At 26.3% G+C, this 22,549-nt stretch overlaps 2 protein-coding genes across 5 annotated transcripts; both read right to left on the minus strand.

Moving 5' to 3' along the window:
- Positions 1-547: 547 nt before the first annotated feature.
- On the minus strand, positions 548-8,221 carry LOC113547864 (protein LSM14 homolog B-B). 3 transcript variants are annotated; one of them, XM_026948412.1, is made up of 9 exons: positions 7,840-8,221; positions 6,191-6,342; positions 5,984-6,128; positions 3,995-4,199; positions 3,843-3,927; positions 3,467-3,758; positions 1,734-1,986; positions 1,342-1,670; positions 548-1,258 (listed from the first exon to the last, which is right to left on the minus strand). In XM_026948412.1, the coding sequence occupies exons 1-9, from the start codon at positions 7,952-7,954 to the stop codon at positions 1,251-1,253; spliced, it is 1,584 nt and encodes a 527-aa protein (XP_026804213.1). In that variant the 5' UTR covers positions 7,955-8,221; the 3' UTR covers positions 548-1,250. The 3 variants fall into 3 exon arrangements, with proteins under 3 accessions (XP_026804213.1, XP_026804212.1, XP_026804210.1); XM_026948411.1 differs by having other exon boundaries at positions 548-1,255; positions 5,915-6,128; XM_026948409.1 differs by having other exon boundaries at positions 5,915-6,128.
- Positions 8,222-10,793: 2,572 nt separating this feature from the next.
- LOC113553686 (puromycin-sensitive aminopeptidase) lies at positions 10,794-21,279 on the minus strand. Of its 2 annotated transcripts, none has more exons than XM_026957158.1 (12): positions 21,090-21,279; positions 20,783-20,957; positions 14,273-14,511; positions 14,037-14,202; positions 13,489-13,780; positions 13,000-13,418; positions 12,697-12,937; positions 11,936-12,639; positions 11,756-11,863; positions 11,575-11,697; positions 11,220-11,484; positions 10,794-10,949 (listed from the first exon to the last, which is right to left on the minus strand). In XM_026957158.1, exons 1-11 carry the CDS (start codon positions 21,128-21,130, stop codon positions 11,266-11,268), a joined length of 2,727 nt encoding a protein of 908 aa, XP_026812959.1. In that variant the 5' UTR covers positions 21,131-21,279; the 3' UTR covers positions 10,794-10,949; positions 11,220-11,265. The 2 variants fall into 2 exon arrangements, with proteins under 2 accessions (XP_026812959.1, XP_026812969.1); XM_026957168.1 differs by lacking the exon at positions 14,037-14,202 and adding an exon at positions 13,842-13,992 and having other exon boundaries at positions 21,090-21,266.
- Positions 21,280-22,549: the final 1,270 nt, after the last annotated feature.

Raw genomic sequence — 22,549 nt, forward strand, 5'->3', positions numbered from 1 at the left:
TTAATAAGATTAAGGGGTTTGCAGGACGCGTATTTATAATATGTTTTAGACCAATAAACGGTGGCAAATTACACATACTTCAGATTGTCCGATTTAAATTTTTAATACATGGATGAATTCGTTGACAAAGTATAAAGGCTTTTTAGGAAGTCAATTTTTGAATATAAATGACTTTAAGGTTAAGATATTCTTTTCAAAAATTGCATTATATTTGTATTTATTGTAAGCATGTCTGATTTTAAATCAAAAAAGTGATTCCTTAAGAGCATAGCCTAGAAGATTATAAATTCAACCGTTTTTTTTTTGGAATTTCAAACATCAAGAAGTATGTTTAATTTACTACAGCTTTTAGTAGTTTTGCATACAAGAATATATTTCGTTTTTCGTAATTCATTGACATGTGGGTGTCATACTGAATTTCACTATTATCTACTGGATTATATAAATAATTACTATATAAAATATGTTGAAAAAAAAACAAACAAATAATGGTAAAAAAAAAATGTACATTTATTTTTTTTTTAAATGATATAATCTAATACATATATATATTATATATATTTGTGTTATTTGTTTAATTTAAACAAACAAAATCACATTTTTTTATTTAAATTTTAGTATCTTTGTATCTTTTCTTACATAGGCTAAAGTTTTAACAAATTTTTACATCTAGTTAATATAGTTTCTTACAAATTTGGGTTCTATACCTAGAATCTGGTTTTTGATATTTATTTATTGATGAAACCGATCACCTTAATGAAAAAAACCTTATGTAGAAACTATGAAATGAATGAAGAATAAACCATAAATTATTATATTTTTAAAAACAGCCGTCAAAAAAGAATTGATTAAAAAAAAAAATTGTCTAAACAGAACTAAAACTAAAGATAAAGAACAGTCTGGGAAAGTTAATTTTAAATTAATAATAATTATGTTCTTTCAAAAATTAAAAATTAAATATACTTAGGAATATGATGACTTAAGTCCCAGAGTTTTAAATGTGCATGCGGCCAAAAACTTCCGCTCAACCGGGTATCATTTAACAAAATATACCAAATTACCAATTGAATACATCACAAATTATGCACGGCAACAATTAAAATCATGGGTTTATAAAGAGAAGAAATGTAAACTATATACAAAGTAATTTTTCCATGGGAAATAATTTTTTTTAAACTTTTTTTTGTGTTTTTTTTTTTGTTTTTATGAAGTTAAATTTACAGCAATATTGAAATTTAGACTGCAAATGTTCAGGCTACTGTAAAAAAAAAAAAATTAAATTTTCTAATATCAGTAAAGTAAGATTCAAATAGCTAAATTTGATTTAAAATTGATATTAACCTGCTACTCGTTGAGGAGATACTGCATTTGGTTGGCGTTGATCTTGTTTGTTGGTTGATCTTGGTCTGTAGTTATAGCCACGGTTACCAGGATTATTACGCATGTATCCATTATTCGATTGTTGACGGTAGTTATAATTTACTCCTTGACGGTTGTTATTGTAATTATTACCATTATTGTAGGAGTTAGGATTAGTGCGGTAATTAGTATTATTATTGTTATAATAGCCTCCACGACCACGGTGGTATTGACCACGCCTTGCCATTGCTACACCAAATGTTTCTGAATTTAATTTACGTTCCGTACGCCAATCAGTCCTTTGTGAATGTCTATAAAATAAAAATAATAATTTATTATAATAAGTTGTAATGTTTTAAATAAATTATAGTTACCCTTTGCTTCTTTCAACTGCTTCACAGCTAATTGAGTCAAAGAACGATTTGGATTTGTCATAAAATGTTTTTTGATCATCATCTCCTTCGTTTTCATTTTCTACAACACCGATTTCATTTCCACTTTCAATACGATGATTTTTTTTTACATGCACTTGTTCTCCATCATTTAAATGGAGTAACGAATCACCATTTACAGATGATGCTCCATTAATTATAGTAACTTCTTCGGTCGAATCATCAAAACCATCATCTGGAGATTAAAATAAAAGATTTATACAACTTAAAAGTGATTTCAAAGTCAAAATTAATAATTATCTTTCTTTTATTTAACTACCAAGGCTACAAATAATATAAATGCTTGTATGTTTTGATAATTTATCCTAATCGGTGTTTATTATTGTATTTTTCAATTGGTATATTTTCTCTACATTCAGTATTGTCAGTTGCGATTGATCGGTTTCACGTGTACAGTGGTATCAAATGTTTAAGTTATTAATTATTTTAAAATATTAATAATAATAATATACACTGTAATTATATGTATAATGTATTTACTATAACTTTGTAAAAAGTAAAAACTATAGTATAAATACATACATTTTATAAATCAGTCACTACTTTTTTTTCTAAAACCTCAATAAGTCAAAAAAGTTTTTTCTCTTAAATTTTGACTTATCAAGGTTCCATTTTACTTGAGGTTCCTCTGTATTGCAAATAAAGTATAGTTAGAGTTTAAGAGATAATTTGACAACACACTATGTTAACAGTAACAAGTTTAATTATACATATATATATATATATATGTACCTAAGTTTAAAATTGTAATGACTTTGTCGTGAGAAATATTGGTGGTAGTGTAGTGTAGCTTATATGTGCTTTAACTGTGATCTACCCATTACTATCCAGTTTTTTATTGGTAATTTGAAGGGGGTTCCTCATTCACTCAACCCTTACATGAATGTTTAACAGCAGAGGGTTCATTCATAAAACTGTTTATCATTAAGAAAATTATGTTGACCTCTAACAGGTGTGCATACAGTGTGTTGAAAGATCATAGTTGGATGCAAAAATATCTATATTAAAGAAAAAGAGAGGCATATTTTTTCATATGCTTCAGTCTCATTTAGATCAGTATTGTTGGAAGAGTGAACCAGATTTGTTCATTGATTTTTTAGAAGATACGCGGGGGCTACATGCTTAAATAACGACGACTAAATTGGCTAAAACAAAACTTATTGTGAATGTGATTTAAATTTGAATTTTTTTTAGCTATATGTGAGTAAATGCTTTTGAAATACATGTAAGCCCACCTCCTTGTGGTGTCTTTTGGCTTTTGGGTAATGCTAAACGGTTTACAAATCGTGTTCACCAAAAACAGGCTGGTAGATCACGTTATATTTAGCTCAAAACAAACTAATAATAATTGTATTAATTGGGTATTTATATCAAATAAGTTATTTTTTTAAATGTGTTTAAATCTTAGAATGTATTAATAAATATTTTTGCTAGGTTATAATATTATCTATAAGGCACATACTATAGCATACCATAACAAATTGTCAATACCACAATTTAAGATATATATATATATGCATATTTTAAATTGTGATGAATACACAACATTTTATCACCTAACAATAATTCAAGAAGAAAATATCTTAACTATTTTAGATAAAAATAAAATTTTTTAATTTGAGTTTTAATATTTTTAAATATTCAGATTGACATACCAATTTTGGTTCTTGATAGTTTTTTTATAATCTCCTGAAATTCACTATTTGCCTTATCAAAATCATAATCTTCATCAAACTTTAATGAATTTGTTCTAGGTCCCTGTGCTTTACTAGGAGCTGGAAGACCAGTAGACCTATTATAAAATGAACGACCTCCTGTAGCATTGTTTGGAACTGGATTCTGTCTTCTAACTTGTTGTTGTTGTTGTTGTTGTTGCTGCTGCTGATTATTTTGGTGATTATTCCAATTACGGCCGTTCATATTCCTATTCCCACCTTGACGGTTAGCCTATAAGAATAATTTATATTTAATATCAGGCTAAAATGAATAAATACATAATAAAAAAAATAAAAAAATAAAAATAATACTCACAAAGTGTTGATTATTATCCTGATGTTGAAAATCGTTCCTTTGATATTGTTGGTAATGCTGCTGATCATTCCTTTGATAATTTTGTCTTTAAAAATAGAATCATCCCCATTTAAAAAATAGTATCCAAATTTAATCAGATATACAATATTTACCCTTGTTGTCTAACTTGTTTACGAGTATCAGAAGAAGATGTAGATCTGTTACGTTGGTTCCTTCCTCCTCTTCCATTTCCAGGACTTTGTTGATTTCCGGTTTGAATACTTTGATCAAAAGTTGGGCTATTACGTTGACCATTAAATACATTTGGCTGAGCTGGTGTAGATGAACGGGAACCACCAGATATTAAATCCAGGACATCTTTAAAATAAAAGTATACAATGATAGTTTAAAAATAAATAAATTTAAATTTAAAACCTATATCTTATTTTATACTTGTTTAAATAAAGCAATGCTATAAATACAAAAAGCATATTCATTAACAATGCAATTTTTGTAACTTGACATTCAGCAAATCTAGAAAATTAAAAATTTTTCTACCCTATATGTAATAATGATATATTCTAAGCCATAAATATAATTTATTATTTGTAATATCTACAAGAAATAAAAACCGAGGAACTTGCTCTACTGTATAGCAGTAGTCTTCTTCACTCGTTTTAGTCATCTCATTGAGATAATTAATGTAATAAATGTGTTGAATTTTTGAATTCAATAAAAATTAATAGTGAGCAGCAACTGACAGTTTACAACATTCAATTTTTAAATGTATATTGATATAAATTTATAATTTTAATTTATTTTCCATTATTGATACGGTAGGTTGAACTATTTATGCAAATAATAAATCCTTATATATTATCTATAGGTTATTAATATTACTAGCAGTTTTCAACTAAGGAAAACATTTTCAATCTGTAGAATATCTAAAAATAAAAATGGTATAACTTAGTAGTCTGGCTAAAAGGATAGACACTAGTTTATAAATAATCACAAATATCTGTTGATAAAAAATCTCATTTCAAAATCATAACTCAAAGCCTAAAATTAATCTAAACATTATGAAAATATCAATTTTCAATTAATGTGGAATATTTCAAATTTCCATGATCGGGGGGAATTTTAAGAATAATATCAAAAATTCTTAAATTGTATATATCAAGTATCATCAACATTTTAACTTTAATCACTCATAAAATAAGAATGGAGTATTATATTGAAATTTATTTTGAATTTTAGTTAAAAACACATATAGAGGAAATTCAATTCCCAAGTTTGAAGAGTGATGAAAAATTCTACATTAATCTGTAATCAACAAATTAATTTATTGATATAGGTCTTAGAAAGTTATCTAGTTTTATGTAATTGTATTGATTTTTCTTAATATTATTATTTTAATAATTAATTTTTACATCTCTCACTTCAAGCAAAGTAATAATTAGATCCAATTTACCATCAGAAATCTTGCCAAAAGTTCAACATTATAAGTATTTTTATATTTATTCTACTATAGTAAATATAAACAAAAATAAAAAATGCAGTTGTAAAAATAACACATTCATCATTTGAAATCTAAAATAGTAAAACCTTATCATGCATTTTAATAAAGTGATAAATCATACTACATAAAAATTTCTTAGAATTTTTGCATAATAATTGTACAAAACAATAAGCTTAGCGACAACAATAAAGTTAAAGAATTCTAAGTTATGTATTATGTTTCTATTAATTATAAATACAATAATTCATTGTAATAAGTATTATGGTTTTGAAGTGTGTACAAACCATCAAATTAATTAATTAAAAAATATTAAACTATCAAATATATATAGATTATTAATCATTGTATTCATTCAACTATTGATCAAAATAAAAATTAAACACCATATAGATCTTTTTAGACTTATGAAATTAGTGTAATAACTTTAAATATTTTTAAGTCACTACTAAAAGCATTCAGAAATTGTATCGACATGCATAGACTTTGGAAGATTTTTACAATAGTACCCAATAGCAATATGTACAAGCATGCCAAATATGCCCAAGCATTTGGATTTGTGTATGCGTGTACATACCAGATTGGGCAGTCATCGGTTGTTTCTGCTGAATTACTGGTTGAGGATCTAAAATCAGAGGAGACTCACTTGCTTGCTTGTGTGATGGTCCAGCATTTAAGTTCACACCAGACATAGGGTTATAAGAGTTTCCAACCTGATTGACAGAACTTAGTTCATCCATAGTTTGATAATTAGCATTAAAGCCACCCATAGTATTTGGAGGTACTGATAGCTAAAAATAATTATTTAATATTTTGTAAACATTGAAAAAGTTCTAGTTTAAAAAATAATTACCTGTACAATAGCAGGATCATTAAGAGCTATTTGAGGAGTGATAACTTTAATATCTTTAATATCAGAGCCCCGAAATAATATATAGTTATAAATTTGACTTTGTGCTGGAACCTTAAATTCTGTAGGTCGATCCTCTGTTCCAAAAGATTGGACTAAAAAAAAATAAACACGATAAATACACCAACAGTATATTTGGTGAAAATAATTTTTAATCAATTCAAGTAATTTTAATACAATACCAATCAAAGAATTATTCAAAGGTTTATTCTAAATTGTATTTATCTATATTATAAAAATTATAGTCTTAATAAAATGCTTGTAAAGGACTTATAGACTTGGAAACTACTAAAACACTTAGTATAAAATTCTAAACATATGTTCCTTGAATTTCAAATAACGTTGTTCTTTGCTTTTTAACCCATGTACGCTGCTATAGTGGCTGGCTCACATGTGAATTTTCTTTAGGGTTATTAACATTAAATTATTAATTTTATTTATGTAAAGGTTTGTCACTAAATACAAAAAAATAGTATTGACTAGCCAAACCTCTATGTACTGTGATGTAGTATACATAAAAATGAGTATTTTTTCAAGATTAATTTACAACAAAAGACAATGTTTGTATGTCGGTAACTTACAGATTTAAAAACTGTTTGACTAATTTCAATGAAAATGTAGATTGTTTTTAAGAGATAACAGGAAAATTTAGTTAGTAGTTTTATCCCTGTTCAAAAATATACTTTATGTAGAAAAAAAGACAGATTGCCCACCTTAGACAACAAACTTATTATTAAATCTAAAAAATGTATACTAATATTGATTTGTATGTGATATATTAAAACTGAGCAACTTTAATATAGTGATAATTTGGGTTTTTCATTTTTATAATACAAATCAAGTCAGGTTATACAATTAGTTTAAAATAAAATACTTAACACAGTCTAAAAAATATACCAATGACATTTTCCCTTTTGTTAAAATTAAGTGTTATATTAAAAATTATTAAATTTTAATATACATTTATGAATAGTATTTTAAAACTACTCAAATTTTAGAGAACAATATGTAATATTTCATTACTATAAAATTAATAAGTTTTAAATATAAATAGGAGGTGTAAAAAAGATAGCTAATAATGTATATAATAATTTTAGTTTAAGAATGCAATGTTATGCAAAAATAGATGGAAAAATGACGATGGGAAAAATGTATGAGTATAATCATAAATAGATCGATTTTATTAATGTGATAATTCAGTATTGGACAACAAACCATTAAGATTCAATCAAAGTAAATCGTAAGTACTGGAAAAAAATAAATTAAGATAAAGACGGGAAATTTCACATATTTTAAGATAAGGTGTCTAAATATAGGATACCGTCTGTTGAGGTAACACGGAATACTAATTTAACAAATGAAATTGTTTTCGAAACGTATTGTACAAGTTACCTTTTAACATCACATTACTTTCTAAGATTTAATATTTTATACATAATTATACATCAATATATTTGTAATTAGAGGTTAGGCAGAGAATGGAATAGGTCTAAAAGTTTTATCGAAAACAATGACAAAGAGCATCCAGGAGAGAAATATATTGGCTACATTAAATAATAAGAGTTCACAAAAATATTATGTATTTATATTACCGTGAGACAAGGCAATGGTGCATTCCTGTGGGTCGACTGTGAATAGTTTACCCTCATACCTAATATCGGCCTTTGATATTAGGCTGATCTTGCTTCCTAATTCCGGCATACTCATTTTGACAGAGATATTTAATTACAATTGTTCTTTAGGCGGCAAGTACGCGAATTTATCGTATAAATGAAAACGTCAGTGCAGAAAAATTATTTTAAACACAATATAAACCAAACTAACAAGGACCGATGCGCACGAAACGTATCATACGGAAAAGAAAAAATACGGCACGAGAACAACAAACGTTACATCTCCAAGAGAAATGAAAATATTTTTTCTTTCACGGTACGAGATACGTACAATAGAAGCAAAACGACGCAAATGACGTCAAGCCAGACGTCGCCATTTTCCTGGTAGGTGTCGAGCAGTCTAGCCAACCACCCGATCACATGGTATGTGAGGTTTGTGGAGGGAAATACGCATAGACTTACTTTAGGACGGACTGCAATTTGCTTTGGAGTTTCCGAGTTAGTTCGTTTAAATTAACTGAATTAAGTTTTCTTTTTAAAATTAAATAAAATAAATGTTAAGCTTATATTGTCTATTCAGTATTCACTAGTTCACTACTCATTACTCAATAGTCACTAGACAGTATTGTCTGTACTTTCTAGTCCCCACTGTTGTGTAGATAGTACATCTGTTTATGTTTTTTTATTAATTTGAAATCAACGAATTTTATCCCTAACGTAGGTAATAAATTATTACTAATATAATAATTAGAACTTAGGCATGATTAAACAAACTATAACTATAATCAATTATTGGTTTAGTCACGAATTTAGTCTAAATGACTGAATGATCATTTAAAATGTATACTTATTACCTAACCTAACCTATTGGCTACCATAAACTTAGTATTTTATTTAATGTTTTTAGATTTCTTAGATAATCTGCTTATGTTTTAAAGGAATAGCATCGTAGGAGTTTAATACAGATTTGTTGATTACCTCGAAACTATAAAATCACTTCAGAAATATAAATTTTGTATTTTTCTAATTGCGAAACAACCAAATAACCGCTTCTCTTGGTATTGGGCTATTGGATAATATAATTTATTTTATTAACCTTATCGTTCAAAAATTATCTAAAAATTTAATTTTCTGTATAGTGTTTTAACAAATTTAAGATATATCAGTGTATGTACTATGTACCCATCATTAAATTAATTAAAAATAACTAAGAAATAAAAAATGATTTTCATGATTATTCTAAGAGGCTGATAGTAATTATTTTATTTTGTAGTACCTAATATGTTTACATCAGATCATAGACATAATGATAATGAGAATCATTATAATAATCAAAAATACGTTATTGTATACCTAATACCTACGCTATTGAACAGAAAGATTCTATCTACCATCTATTTTTATAAGAGTATTTTTTTATAGTACTGGAATCTATTAGTAAAATTGTGGTCTGTGGGTTGAATCAATTTTTGCTAGAAGCAGTTAATGAAAATAGCATTTATCTAATACTAGTAATACTAATGATATATTATTAAATTTAATAATTCTAGCTGTTATTAACTTTTATACCAATATTTGGTGTTGTAGTGTATTAGTGTGAACAGATTTGTCATATATGATTACCTTAAAATAAATTAAATATTTCAAAAATTTTGTTGTGAACATATGATAGAATATGATAATTCGAGTAATAATAGAATGATTAAAGTTGGTGAGATTGCTATTTTTTAAATAAGTGCCTAATAACGAATTACCCAACAAAAATCGTGTAAATATTAAATTACTACTGGTACTGGTAACATTTGTACTTCAATCACTAATAATGTTAGTGAGTAAGTTAACTTTTTTTTAAAAATGTCTTTAGTAAGTAGAAGTATTTGAATGGTATTTATTATTGAATACTTTTTTTTTATTCCTTTAATAATTTGTTTTTATTTATAACCCTTGTTAAATATATCACACTGTCATTGTCATGCTTCAATGTAATAAAATAATTATATTATAATAATCATTTTTCATTTATGGAGAATTAAATATCAGTTTTGGTTTTCATCTATTAAAAAATAACTAACATGATAGATTAACATTTTGAGCAAATAATGCTTTTAAAATGCAACATTCAAATTTTTGACTAACACATCTGAATACTTAAAATTAAATTGAATCTTTTTTTTTTATTATTATTGAAGATTATTTCAAATTTCTTTCCATAGATACTATTTGGGTGGTATTTTAAATACTTTATTTTATAAGTATTTGAGTAATTAGTCGAGTACATTTTAAAAGTATTTATTAATTTATTTATGAAGTGCTGAATATAATATAGTCAAATATGCTTAAAGCACTTTTCAAAGGACCATACAACACTTTAAGCAAGAAAGTATCATAATATGTATGTGTTCTTTATAATTTATAAATTAATTATTTTCTTTATTTTTATTAATAAAAGTATTTATTTTTGTTTGCTTGAGATTGTATTAATGTATTTTACATTTTTTATTAACCTAAAAATTACTAAAATGTATTGTTATTCATTGAACGAAAGTGTCTTAACAGGTTAGATAGAGAAAAATCAAGCATCTGAACTGGATGTTTTTACATTAACTAGTATAGCAATTGTCTAGAGAACAATGAAAAATAGCATCTTAAGCAAGTTTACAATATTTAACTTTATTAATTTGCCTAGACAGGCATGAGGTTAATATAATTTAAATGTTGTAATTAATTTTCCACTGGCAAAGTAGAATATATTATATTCAACACAAAATTAATACTTGGTTTTCAATTTGCTCAAGGGATATGTATTCATTTTAGAGCTTTGACGTCATTACCATTTAGTGAAGTAAAGTTGGTTGATGACATCTGACCATTTAAAAAAAAATTACTTGTCGATACCAGGTATTAGTGACATTATAGATCAAATAAATAAATAATTAAACCATAAAGAATAAATTTATATTAATGAAAAAAAAGAATATATGCCCAGTATAAGATAGGTTATGCCATTAAACATTTACATTAATGTAACAAAATGACTTTGGTTAACGAAAAACGTTAATAAAATGCTGCTTCTTTGTATTATGTCTAACCTGAAAATAAATGGTTTAATTAAGTATAAAATAATAAATAATTTAATTTAAAAAAAATGTGTTCCAAGTATTTGTTAATATTAAACGTTTTCATGACAAATTTTAGTAAATTGCATTAGTATAGTTGATAATATATTTTATAAAAATAAATTATCTTATTTAATCTTAGTTAAAAAAAATTTTAATTATTAATTATATTTAATAAAATATATATATGTAGGAACAAATCATTTTTTTTAAAACTCGATGATAAGTATATTTTTGACTAACTGGAACAGTCATTGAGCATTATTGAGCAAGCTTTTAGTCATTAAAGTCATTTTTGGACTACTTTTTGAAGGAAATTTTGTAATTTTTCATAGTCTCTTTTTAACCATGCAGCATTTAAACGAATAGTTTCACAAGCTTGTTGGATTGTTCTTTCAGCACCAACACAACCATTTTGTTTGAAGAAATTTTCTACTTCTTCAGCTTTTTCAATAGAAGCAAAATTTTCTGTTGTATTTTTCACCAAACGAGTTAATAAGAAACCACCCTAAAAAAATTAAGTAGTTGATATTAAATACAATTATACAAAAAAAAATTAAATTTTGTAAGAAATAAGCTAAGAGTAAGCTTTGTTTACCTGGTATTGATTAAATAATTTTGACCAGTTGTCTTGAATGAATTGCCAAGCTAAATCTCTACCAACTTTAGACCCACCAACAGAAATTATTACAAATACAGTATCTTGTGAACGAACTTCATCCTATAAAATAAAAAAAACTGCATTATCATACTCTGATGACCACTTTATAATAACTTACAGACATTGCAAAATCAAGGACTTTTTTTAATATATCTTTATTTTTAGATGCTCCCATCGCTCTGCATATCCTATCCTTTTCTTCATGTAAATCAGTTCCTCTATAGAGCTAAAATAATTATTAGAATTTAAAAGATACTCAATTTCGATTTATATGAGTATGTTTAGTATTATATTAAACCTGTAATAATTGATTAAAAGTGGTCTCATCACCAGATGACAAACAAGCCTTATATATAGGACTTCTTAAATCAGCTACAATGGTTTCTTTACCACTTAGGTGATTAGCAAACTTTATCTTGGCTTCAGATATAACATCAGGATCAGCACTAGATACCAAACGAGCCATTACTAAACCTCTCAGCATCGTTTCAAGGTGACTTTCATTAGGTTGAGGTGTCCATCCCAATTTTGTTGATATTTTTTTTAAAAGAATTCTGTTATATTGTTTAAATAATTGTTCTGTATCTCCTTCCACATTAGACAACAATATAGCTAATTTACCAAGCACATTACTCATTGATGACCATACAGAGTAATTGTCTTCATCCGTCATAGCCAACATTAAATTTAGTACTTCATCTGTACTAGAGAGACCGGCTTGAACAAGAGCAAAAAGATCATCAAGTAACCCAAGGCGATCTAAAGGTGGCAATGTTCTTGATGATATAGATGGTACAAAATTATTAAGTAATTCTGGTGTATAACGAGTTCTATAATATCCAACAGTACTTGGGTTTACTTTAACCCATTCTCCTGGTGAGATTACATTAGCAGGAATGATTATATCCTTTTGAATTTCGGACATTATATCTTTATGACATACAATTCCAGGATTTCGAGATGTAGAAAACGTTAATGGAACCATCCATAAATGACCATAACCTAAATGTAAATATTTTTCATTAAAAAGAAAAAGAATATCTATGTTTTATAAATTACCATCAACTTGTCCATTAGCAGTAAACTTAGTTTGAGATACAGTAAGAACTCTTGATCCATCAGGATTTTGAGTTTCTTTTTCAACAGTTATTACAGGAAAACCTTTTTGTAATGTCCATGTAGACATAACATCTTTAACAGGTTTATTACTGGCTTCTTCTAAGGCTGCCCATAAATCTTCAGTAAATGTATTTCCGTATTGATGTTTAGTCAAATATAGATTCATTCCTTTACGGAAATCCTAAAATTTAAAAATATTGATATAAAAGCAAAGAACATTTTAATTAATTAATAATAATTTACTTGATCTCCAATAAAATTATGTAACATTCTGATCACTGATGCCCCTTTGTTGTATGAAATGTCATCAAATATTTCATCAATTTCAGATGGATGGCCTACTGGTATTTCAATGGGATGACTACTATTTAAAGCATCCAACTCAAGTGCTCTAATATATGTCTCTGTGACAAATTGTGTCCATATATCATATTCTGGGAATAAATGTTCCACACAAAGAAATTCTACAAATGAAGCGTATCCCTCATTTAGCCAAAGATGTGTCCACCACTCCATTGTAACTAAATTTCCAAACCATTGGTGGGCCAGCTCATGTCCAACAACTAAAGCTATCCATTGTTTACGAACTGCTGAAGTATTGTCTGGATCAACTAAGAGACATGATTCTCTATAGGTTACTAAGCCCCAATTTTCCATAGCGCCTAAAAATATATTGATAAATAAATGATTATTAATATTTAATACTTATGAAGTTAAGACAAACAAAGTTACCAGATGAAAAGTCAGCAATAGCTATTAAATCCATTTTTGGTAAAGGGTATGCAACTTGGAAATAATCTTTGTAGTAAGGTAATGCACATTTGGCCACTTCCAATGCAAATTTTCCTTGTTCACTTTTTCCAATTGGTGTATATACTCGGATTAAAACACCGTCTGAATCCTTGTCCTCCACGTAATCGAAATCTCCTACAACGACGGCAACCAAATATGTTGACATTATTGGAGTTTTTTGAAATTTAAGCAAACGATCCCCATTTTCTTCAGTTGTATCAGAAATCACAGGCTAAAAATAGATAAACAATATAAAAATAAAATATATATAAATTAATTTAATGAAAATGTACCATGTTGGAAAGAGCCGTTTTATTTTGTGGCACAGACAATACAATGTTGAATTCAGCTTTAATAGCCGGCTCATCCCAACAGGGAAAACATCTCCTTGCATCAGTTGCTTCAAATTGAGTAACTGCTGAATATTTTTCCTCTCCACTTGGACTTAAAACAAAAAAATGTACATACAATTAATAGAATATTCTTACCATATTAGACAAAGCCAGATGAGATGTGTTACACACGGCAATAGATATATCAAATACAGCTTTCAGAGTCGGTTCGTCCCAACAAGGGAACACTCTACGTGCATTAGTTGAACACAACATGGTAACAGCCGAGTTTAATTCAACTGGATTGCCGCTTTCAGTCACACTATGCAATTTTTTTGCAAAAGAAGAAAAAAATTGCAAAGCCATCTGATAAATAATTTGATTAAGCTCACCTAACATATTTACTACGGTAAAATCCTTTCATTTTGTCATTGAGTTCTCCAATAAATATAAATTTTAAATATGCTTCGCCAATTTTTAGTTCTTTATCAAATCTTAAAGTGACTGTCTCATCTTCAGCTGATAATGTAACAGAGGGTTTGGAAATAAACCCATCACAGTCTTTTAATTCAACTTCTTCAATTTTTAAATCCAATGCATGTAAAGTTATTTCTTTGGTGGATTCCAAAACCTATGAAATTAAAAATAAGTAAATACTTTATTTATTGAATACAATAATAGTTAATATAGATAATCAAAAGGATTTAAGATTTTATAAATATATTGACAGTAGTATACAGCATTATAAACAACTTTATTTTTTTTAATTATCAGAACAGACATTATTATCATAGAAATCCTACACAAACATATTTCAATTACATAATTTTTTAATTAAATTTTAGAGATTTTGATAAAAATTTGAAATTAAAATTACATTAAAAAAAAATTATGACTTGTATTCTTATAATTTTTATACCTATGAATAAAAAAAAAAAATTATGTGGAATCTATAGTATGAAGTTTTCAAGAACTTTGACACAACTTTAATTTTTAATTAACATTCATAGAAAAAATATATAAATAAAAAATGTCTCATGCCTATAGTCAAAACATTTTGAAAAATATATGTATAAAAATCATCATATAACTATTAACTACTCTATCTTATACTCTGTCCAACGAGAGAACGTGCCGATTCTGTGTTACCCCCCGCGTCATCAAGCTATCAAAACTGGTTCGCTTATGACTGGGTATCATTTGGGAATGTGTAGAAAAACTGATATTGGTTGATCTGCGGCGCATTTTCTCGCTGAACAGTGTATTTGGTGAAAATTTCAATTTTGTATAGTTGTTAGTTATCGTTTTTGATAAACAATAAAAAAACAAAACGATTTAGTCAAATACTGGATTTGCCTAAAAATTCCCCCTTTTCCTTATCTACGAGTTTGTTTTTCTCCGTTATTTAGAATTTTTTTAAGTACAAACTAGATTTAATTATCTATTCAAAATCACCATTAAAGTTGAAAATTAAACCACTTTATCGACTAAATATCGTGTATAGAGAAAAAAAACACACATCATTGTAAAATCAATACATTCATCGCTCTACTTAAAATCTAAAAATAAATTGAAATCGCAACAGGACATTCTATAGATAACATAAAAAAATCAAAATATTCGAAATTAAGTAAACTTAGAAATTTCAAAGTTTCTATTTTAAAGAAATGCATTATTAAAGGAAAAAATGAGTATGAGTATGCTTGGTGAATAAGAACACACCACTATAAAAACAAATATAACTAAATAACTAAAGTATATACAAAGCTATTATTTATATTTATGTATTTAAGTTTTTTTTAAATTTCCGAATTTTATGGACTAACTTTCTTTCTACCATACTCTTTTTTTCTAAACTTTTGTGTAGTCATCTGTCCAATCATCAGTCGGGGAGTTTTTGGGTGACCTACAGCAAAGCCGTAATTGGGGGGGGGGAAGCAGTGGTCCAGACCCCCAAAAAAATTTTTAAAATAGAAACATTTTAGAGGTGAATATAAGGTTTACTATATATCAGTGTTTCCCAAACTATGGCCTATGGATCGCGAATGACTAAACTTACTGATAAATAAATATATAATCATATTATTCAATTACATTTTTTTAGAGGGGCGGGTCGTATAAAAACAAATGGTAAATTTGAGGGGCATCATCACAAAAAGGTTGGGAAACATTGCTATAAAGTAATATGTAAGTAGGTATCTATATACTTATATCCTCCCTGGATTTTTTTTAATTATACGACCTTGAACTTTCGTAGAAAGGGACAATTAACTAAATTATTACTCTCTTACCATAGATCAGGGATGGTAACTGGCGGCCTGCGTAGTCTTTTTATTTTACCCGTGTTACATTTTAACATTTAAACATGTAGTAAACATAATTAATATGAAAAGTAATGCTAATAATAAATTTTAAATTTTATTGACTTTTTTTTCTTTCGATGCTCTGGCCCGCTAAATTTTAGTCTTAAAAATTGGCTTTTAAGGAACTTTGAGTTATCCCTACCTATCATAGACCATACACTTCCCATAATATACATACATATATAATAATTTAAAATAGGTTTATCGTTTATGGCAGTATCAAAAATGTTATCATTATTTTATTCATAAAGTTTAAACATCTATATTAGTTATACTAAATTTAAGCATTAAATCGTCATCTGTTCCGAGTTCTTAGCTTATATTATGAACTTAATATTTCTTTTAAAGATTTCTATAATACAGTATTCCATATTGTTACATATAAACAGTCTAAAAAATTTAAATTAACACATTATTTATTTAATTATAAAAAAACAATTAAAATAATATTTCATAATTATAAAGTTATTGTAGTGATTAGTCTCATAATATAAATACTTCACGTAAAAATTATTTATTATTCGCCTATAGTTGAGATATTATATTATGAGCTATTGTGTGCGCTGTGGCACTGTCTCGATATATAAAAATGAAGTCATATAAGATATAAGTATTTTTTTATGGTTATTTCATTAACATCTTACATTCTCATTCTCCAGGAGATAGATAATCGAAAATTATATCTTTAAAACTATTGACTTTTGAGTCAATACCCGGAATACCGACATACCGTAGAACAGAGTAAATAGGTTCGTGGTAAAAATAGGCAATAAAATAAAATCAATCTAAATGTTTTTAAAAAGTCATTGTTTATATAAAATATACATACAATTTTTAAATTCCTATAAAAAATATATATCTAGAGTCTAGACCAAAAATACGTACATAATATTCTTGTAAATATTAGATATCCATGACATATAAATACACTTAGTAATTTAATATTTTAATAAAGAATCTATAGTTTAGTTAACACATAAATATTATATAAGAATGTATTTAATTTGAAAATAACTAGCACATGTGTGCGGTGTACATTTTGGATAAATCTGTCAGCTTATAACTGTTCATAGGGTACAGTTATTCGTGTATAAAAGAATTGAAATGCATATGTATGGGGGAGCCGCAGTGGTACAGTTATGTTATTGTGTACACACTATTGGACACCTGCGTGATCAATGTATACAATTTTTTCTTTCGAAATATTACATTTCTTATTATCTCATATATGTATTATAATACAGAGTATACCTAAATAATATATTATGTATAGCATAATAATACCATATCATCTTTCTTTAAATAAACTAGTATCGTTGACCTTGATAGTTAAAGAAATAAGTGTCTTAAACCACTAACCACTGTAATATTTTAAAATAATTGATTACCAAAACACTCTTATATATTATATTCTTACAAAGCATAATTAGAAGTTTTAAAATGTTGTTTATAAGAATTTAACTTTCAGGTTTTCGGTACCAAAATATTTGTATATATATTATAAATAGACGCTTTCTAATTAAAATATTATAGGGTCTTGATGTTTTCAAATTAATTTTAATTTTCTATTAAGATACAAATCTTATTGATTATTGTATTAGATATAACCTTTAAATTAATTCTGTGAGAAAATTTTTATTTTTAATTACAAAATAATTACACTACGATCAAAATAGTAGATTTTCCGTTCATTGTTGATGTACTATTTCTTGAATAATACAACAAAATAATTAAAATAAGACCTAAAATAATATTGATTAGGATGGTTATTATTACTTATATTATTTAATGAACTCATAAGCATATTTTGTGCGAGTGTAATTGCAGATAACAAAATATGGCGTGATTAAAGAGAGTTATGACTTATTTTATTTTGTACTAATTTTTGTAGATAAAAAGATTTCGGTAATACCAACTTTCATCACTTCAACAGTTAGGTATTCATTACAATTTGTCAATACATCGATAAATAATATCATGATTAATAAAAATGTAAATATTAGAAATATATTAAGATCTCATCATATTAATTATATACATTAATAATAATTTATAATCAAAACAAACAAATTAATAAATAACGCAATTCGAATTAATAGAATTATAACTTTTTCAACATATATAAATAGTAAATTTAACAGATTTAATTTAATTAAACACCGATGAAGTCACTCTGCTGCATAGACATTAGACGTATAGTAAATATCGATGTTAGCAGGATACTTCGTCATTGAGCAATCAATGAAATGAGTTGAATTTGAATTAAATGATGAAATCATTGCATACGATTTTAAGCCAGCCAAAATTTCTTAGGATATTTATTATTTTATAACATTTATATTACTTATGGGCTTATTGCCAACAAAAAACGCACACGTTATTTTATGATAACAATATTATTATTACATGATATAATATTATTATATAGCTATTATTAACTTATAGGTCAATAGCAACGAACAATAGTAGTGTAGAATGGTATAAATAGCTTGAAATTAATTTAATATTTAGAAAATGCCATTTGTTTTTAATAAATTGAAGAAAAGTTTCAAGTTCCTAAAAATAATATGTTTTGAACTGCAAAAGTTAAATTAAAATAAAATTATTATTTTTTATTTATTGAATCAGAAAAAAATTTGAATTTCGAACAGCTATAACAATTTATGCTAAACTTTCTTTTAATTTATGCAACGAACTTAATATGAGAACCTTGTATTAACATTTTCAAACCTTAAAATTAAAAATAAATGCATTTAATACAAAATAATTTGCCTAAAGTTTCATGATTAAAAAATTTTTCAGTTTCAAATTCACTCTTATAAATAATTACTGACTTTGTATTTTAGATATTTTTAATGTTATAAGCACAAATTTTGAGGAGCATTATATCACATTTTAAAGAATTTTTATTAATAAACAACTATTTAACGATACATAAATTGGAAAAAAAAATGAATAAAGTAGAAAATTAAAATTTTTTATAAATAACACATAAATAGTCAAAACACTTGAAAATGAAATCATGTATGGACAATTTTAATTAAAAATTTTGAAAAAATTAAAGTTTATACAACTATTTATTTTTAAATTACAAGAAAAAAACAAAATCAATATTGTTGAAAACTGGTTTTAAATAAAAATTTTCTAGTTGTTTGTTTAGTTTTTCACAATATTTTTAACAAATTTTAACTTTTGACTTTCCTTCACTACAAAAGAAACCACCCATGAAGTTGTAGATAATAATTTTTTTATTATAAAGTTTTCAGATAAAAAATATACTAATTATTAAAATTAATTAATTCAACGTTCTGATCAAAATACAAAAATGTCATTATTTAATTTTGATTAATTTAAGAATTATAATAATTATAACATATAATTTATTTTTAGATGGGGATTGAAAGGGGTCAAATGTAAAACATTTTAAGTAATTGGAAAAAATCTAAAAGAAAATTGAGGAAAACTAGGAATTCAACAAGTTTGGTTTTTGACAAAATTGATTGTTATTTTGTTTTAATTTAAAAAGGATTAACTAAAGAAACTTTAAATTATCTCAAAATATTTATACTAGTGTCTATAGATACTTTTTTTCTACAAAACTTGAAATAATAAATTATAATGCACGTTATTTCAAAATCAATAATTGTCTATAAAGTGTTTTTTTTTTTTTAAATAAATTTAATTAACTATAGAACCTTATTTTACAATCACCTACTTCAGTTACAAGAAAATGGATCAACAAATGTCATCTTTCTTTTGGAAACAACCAAAAACACCACATAAACATAAATATGAAAAGAAGCATCACAATTCGCAATACATAAACCTTGTATTTTTGGTATTCATAACATTACCATATATTTTTCTTTTACAAAATTATACGATAGACAATTCTAACTTAGCACTGTCATTACACTGATATACTTTTATAAGAATAAATTTACAATTAAAACATGATTCACATACAATAACCCTTTCTTTTTTGAAATACTTAAAAAACACTAAGCATATTATTTCTTTAGAATCTGTTGTTTATAATATTTTTTAACTATTAAATAATTAAAGTATCATATCACTTAATTTGTGATTTTTTTGAATATCATGTAAGCATAATAATATGTGAAATGAGTTTAAAAATTAAAATTATTTATAAGTAGTTGGAATAATCCAGTTTCATAAAAGTTGTTATTTATTTAATTAATTAAAAATATTATTACCTAAATTATAATTGCTATAGATAATTGATTAATATTTAAATATGTAATATTCACTTAAGCATCGTATTTTCAAGAGCTTAGTAACTATACAAAATAATGTTATTAGTTTTCACTAATTCAAAAGCTTAATATTAATAATTAAATTCTATGAAAGTAATAATTGAAAGCAATTAATAAAAAAAAATTACTTAATGACAATCAATAAGTAGGTATTATTAGGTAGTCTAATAACCAATAAGTAAATTATATATCGTATATATATAAGTTGAACCAATCTACAATTAAAAATAAAATTAAAAATATACAATTCTATAATACTCACATTTATAGAAACTGTTTCCTTGCCTTCAAATATGAATTTTTGCAAATCCGGCTTCAAAAATAAATCATATAATACAGGCTTAACAGATTTTGGAAGTCGTAAAAATGGTTTCTTCACCCCAGCCATTTTATAATTTTTTTTTGAGAACGATTTCGATATTAACAATTGAATACACCTACAAAATAATAACAAAATAAATCATTAACAACAAAACCGATATTTTTTGCAATGATGCTACAGATTCGCGTGTATATATACAAACACGCTCACACACATATACTGTTTTCAATTACATTAACACACTAACACGATTCTAGGTATCCTCCTCTTCATACCCCAACAGAACATAACGGTAAACTGAGTTTGCGGTTTTCTATGCCCCTATATACGTATAAACAGAAACCGGTTTTTTGCACAGTGGGCCTATAAAAAATTCTTTTATGAATAACATCTATAGTGATGTTCGTGAAACGTGAATCAATCGCTAACTGCGTTTTATTCTGAAAGACGTGATTTGAAAAGTAAATTGAATAGAATTTCAATTTACCCCGATCTAACCCGAAAACCCACAGGCCCGAGTCAATAAAACATTAAAACATAACGCGGTTTTTCACTGAACTATCACGTGAAATACATAATAATTTTCAATAAACAACACAAAAGTTCAAGTTCAAACACAGTAATAATAAAATATTATATCAAACATTTCGTTTTAAAAGAAAAGAAAAATGTAAAAATTAGAAAAATTTACTCACTGTTGACGGTGTTAAAATTGATATTTTTAATTCGATTTTATCGAACTATAGTCGCTACTTATAATAAATGTTTTTTTTTTATCGGCAATTATTTTTTGGATATGCAGCGATAATCAATCGGATGATGATAAAACCTAGTAGTGTACGAACAATTATCCGATCGAGAGACTAAAATGAATGAATCAATGAAGCCACAAACACGCCAGTACACCACAAAGTTAACACTTAACAGATAAACGCCGAACAGTGACGAGGGAACACGTAGAGAACTCGCCTACTGAGGCTTGTGAAATTTGGAAGTGGAAGGGAAAAAACGTAACATAAAACACGGCTCGGTTATCCTGGACCCCGTGTCGTAGCGTTCCATTGGTCGTCGGCGTCTAACAGTCGGGCCACAACCCATTAACCGCTCCACATCGTAGTATCGTACCGAGTTTAGTTTTAGACCTACGAGCTATGGAATTGTAGTTGTATCAATAATTATTCGCATGATAAGATAGTTCTGTAGCGCTCGTAGACCGCAGTGAAATATTTGTGTACTATATAATATTATCACGGTTTGATAACTAAATTTGATAAATCTTTAATCGTGCTAATATTACGATAGTATTTATATTTTACTACCAAAACTATGTGCTTAGTACTTATAAACTTGAAACTACAAAAACAAAATAATAAAATATCAAAAATTAATGTGTGAAATTTCGAATATAAAATTGACATTTGTTCTGTAGTTTTCAGAATAGTCTGTGTTTACTGTTTAAAGTTTGAATACTAGTTTTTATTTTTATAGCTATGTCAAAATATTGTTAACTTGAATTCAAAATTAACAATAAGGACAATCTTTATTTATTACATAAAATCATAATATAACAAATGATTACAAAAAAAAAAAAAATATTTATAAAAATAATAAAGTATTAATTAATTTTGATAGCTTTTTTTTGGTTTTGTTTAATTTTTTGATTTTCAATGTAGCTGTACTGGTGCATTCTCATAACCAAATAATGGA

Source organism: Rhopalosiphum maidis, chromosome 1, assembly GCF_003676215.2.
Source record: "Rhopalosiphum maidis isolate BTI-1 chromosome 1, ASM367621v3, whole genome shotgun sequence".
Classification (NCBI taxonomy): domain Eukaryota; kingdom Metazoa; phylum Arthropoda; class Insecta; order Hemiptera; family Aphididae; genus Rhopalosiphum; species Rhopalosiphum maidis.

Bases quoted from the DNA above. Each gene is read 5' to 3' on its own strand.
- LOC113547864 (XM_026948409.1), bottom strand. From the start codon at position 7,954: ATGAGTATGCCGGAATTAGGAAGCAAGATCAGCCTAATATCAAAGGCC. The intron at 4,200-5,914 runs GTATGTACACGC...TTTATTTTAAAG, and splicing joins ACCGATGACTGCCCAATCTG to ATGTCCTGGATTTAATATCT. The intron at 3,759-3,842 runs GTGAGTATTATT...TTATTCTTATAG, and splicing joins AGGATAATAATCAACACTTT to GCTAACCGTCAAGGTGGGAA.
- LOC113553686 (XM_026957158.1), bottom strand. From the start codon at position 21,130: ATGTTCTGTTGGGGTATGAAGAGGAGGATACCTAGAATCGT. The intron at 14,512-20,782 runs GTGAGTATTATA...TTAATTTCATAG, and splicing joins AGGAAACAGTTTCTATAAAT to GTTTTGGAATCCACCAAAGA. The intron at 11,485-11,574 runs GTAAACAAAGCT...TAATTTTTTTAG, and splicing joins AATTATTTAATCAATACCAG to GGTGGTTTCTTATTAACTCG.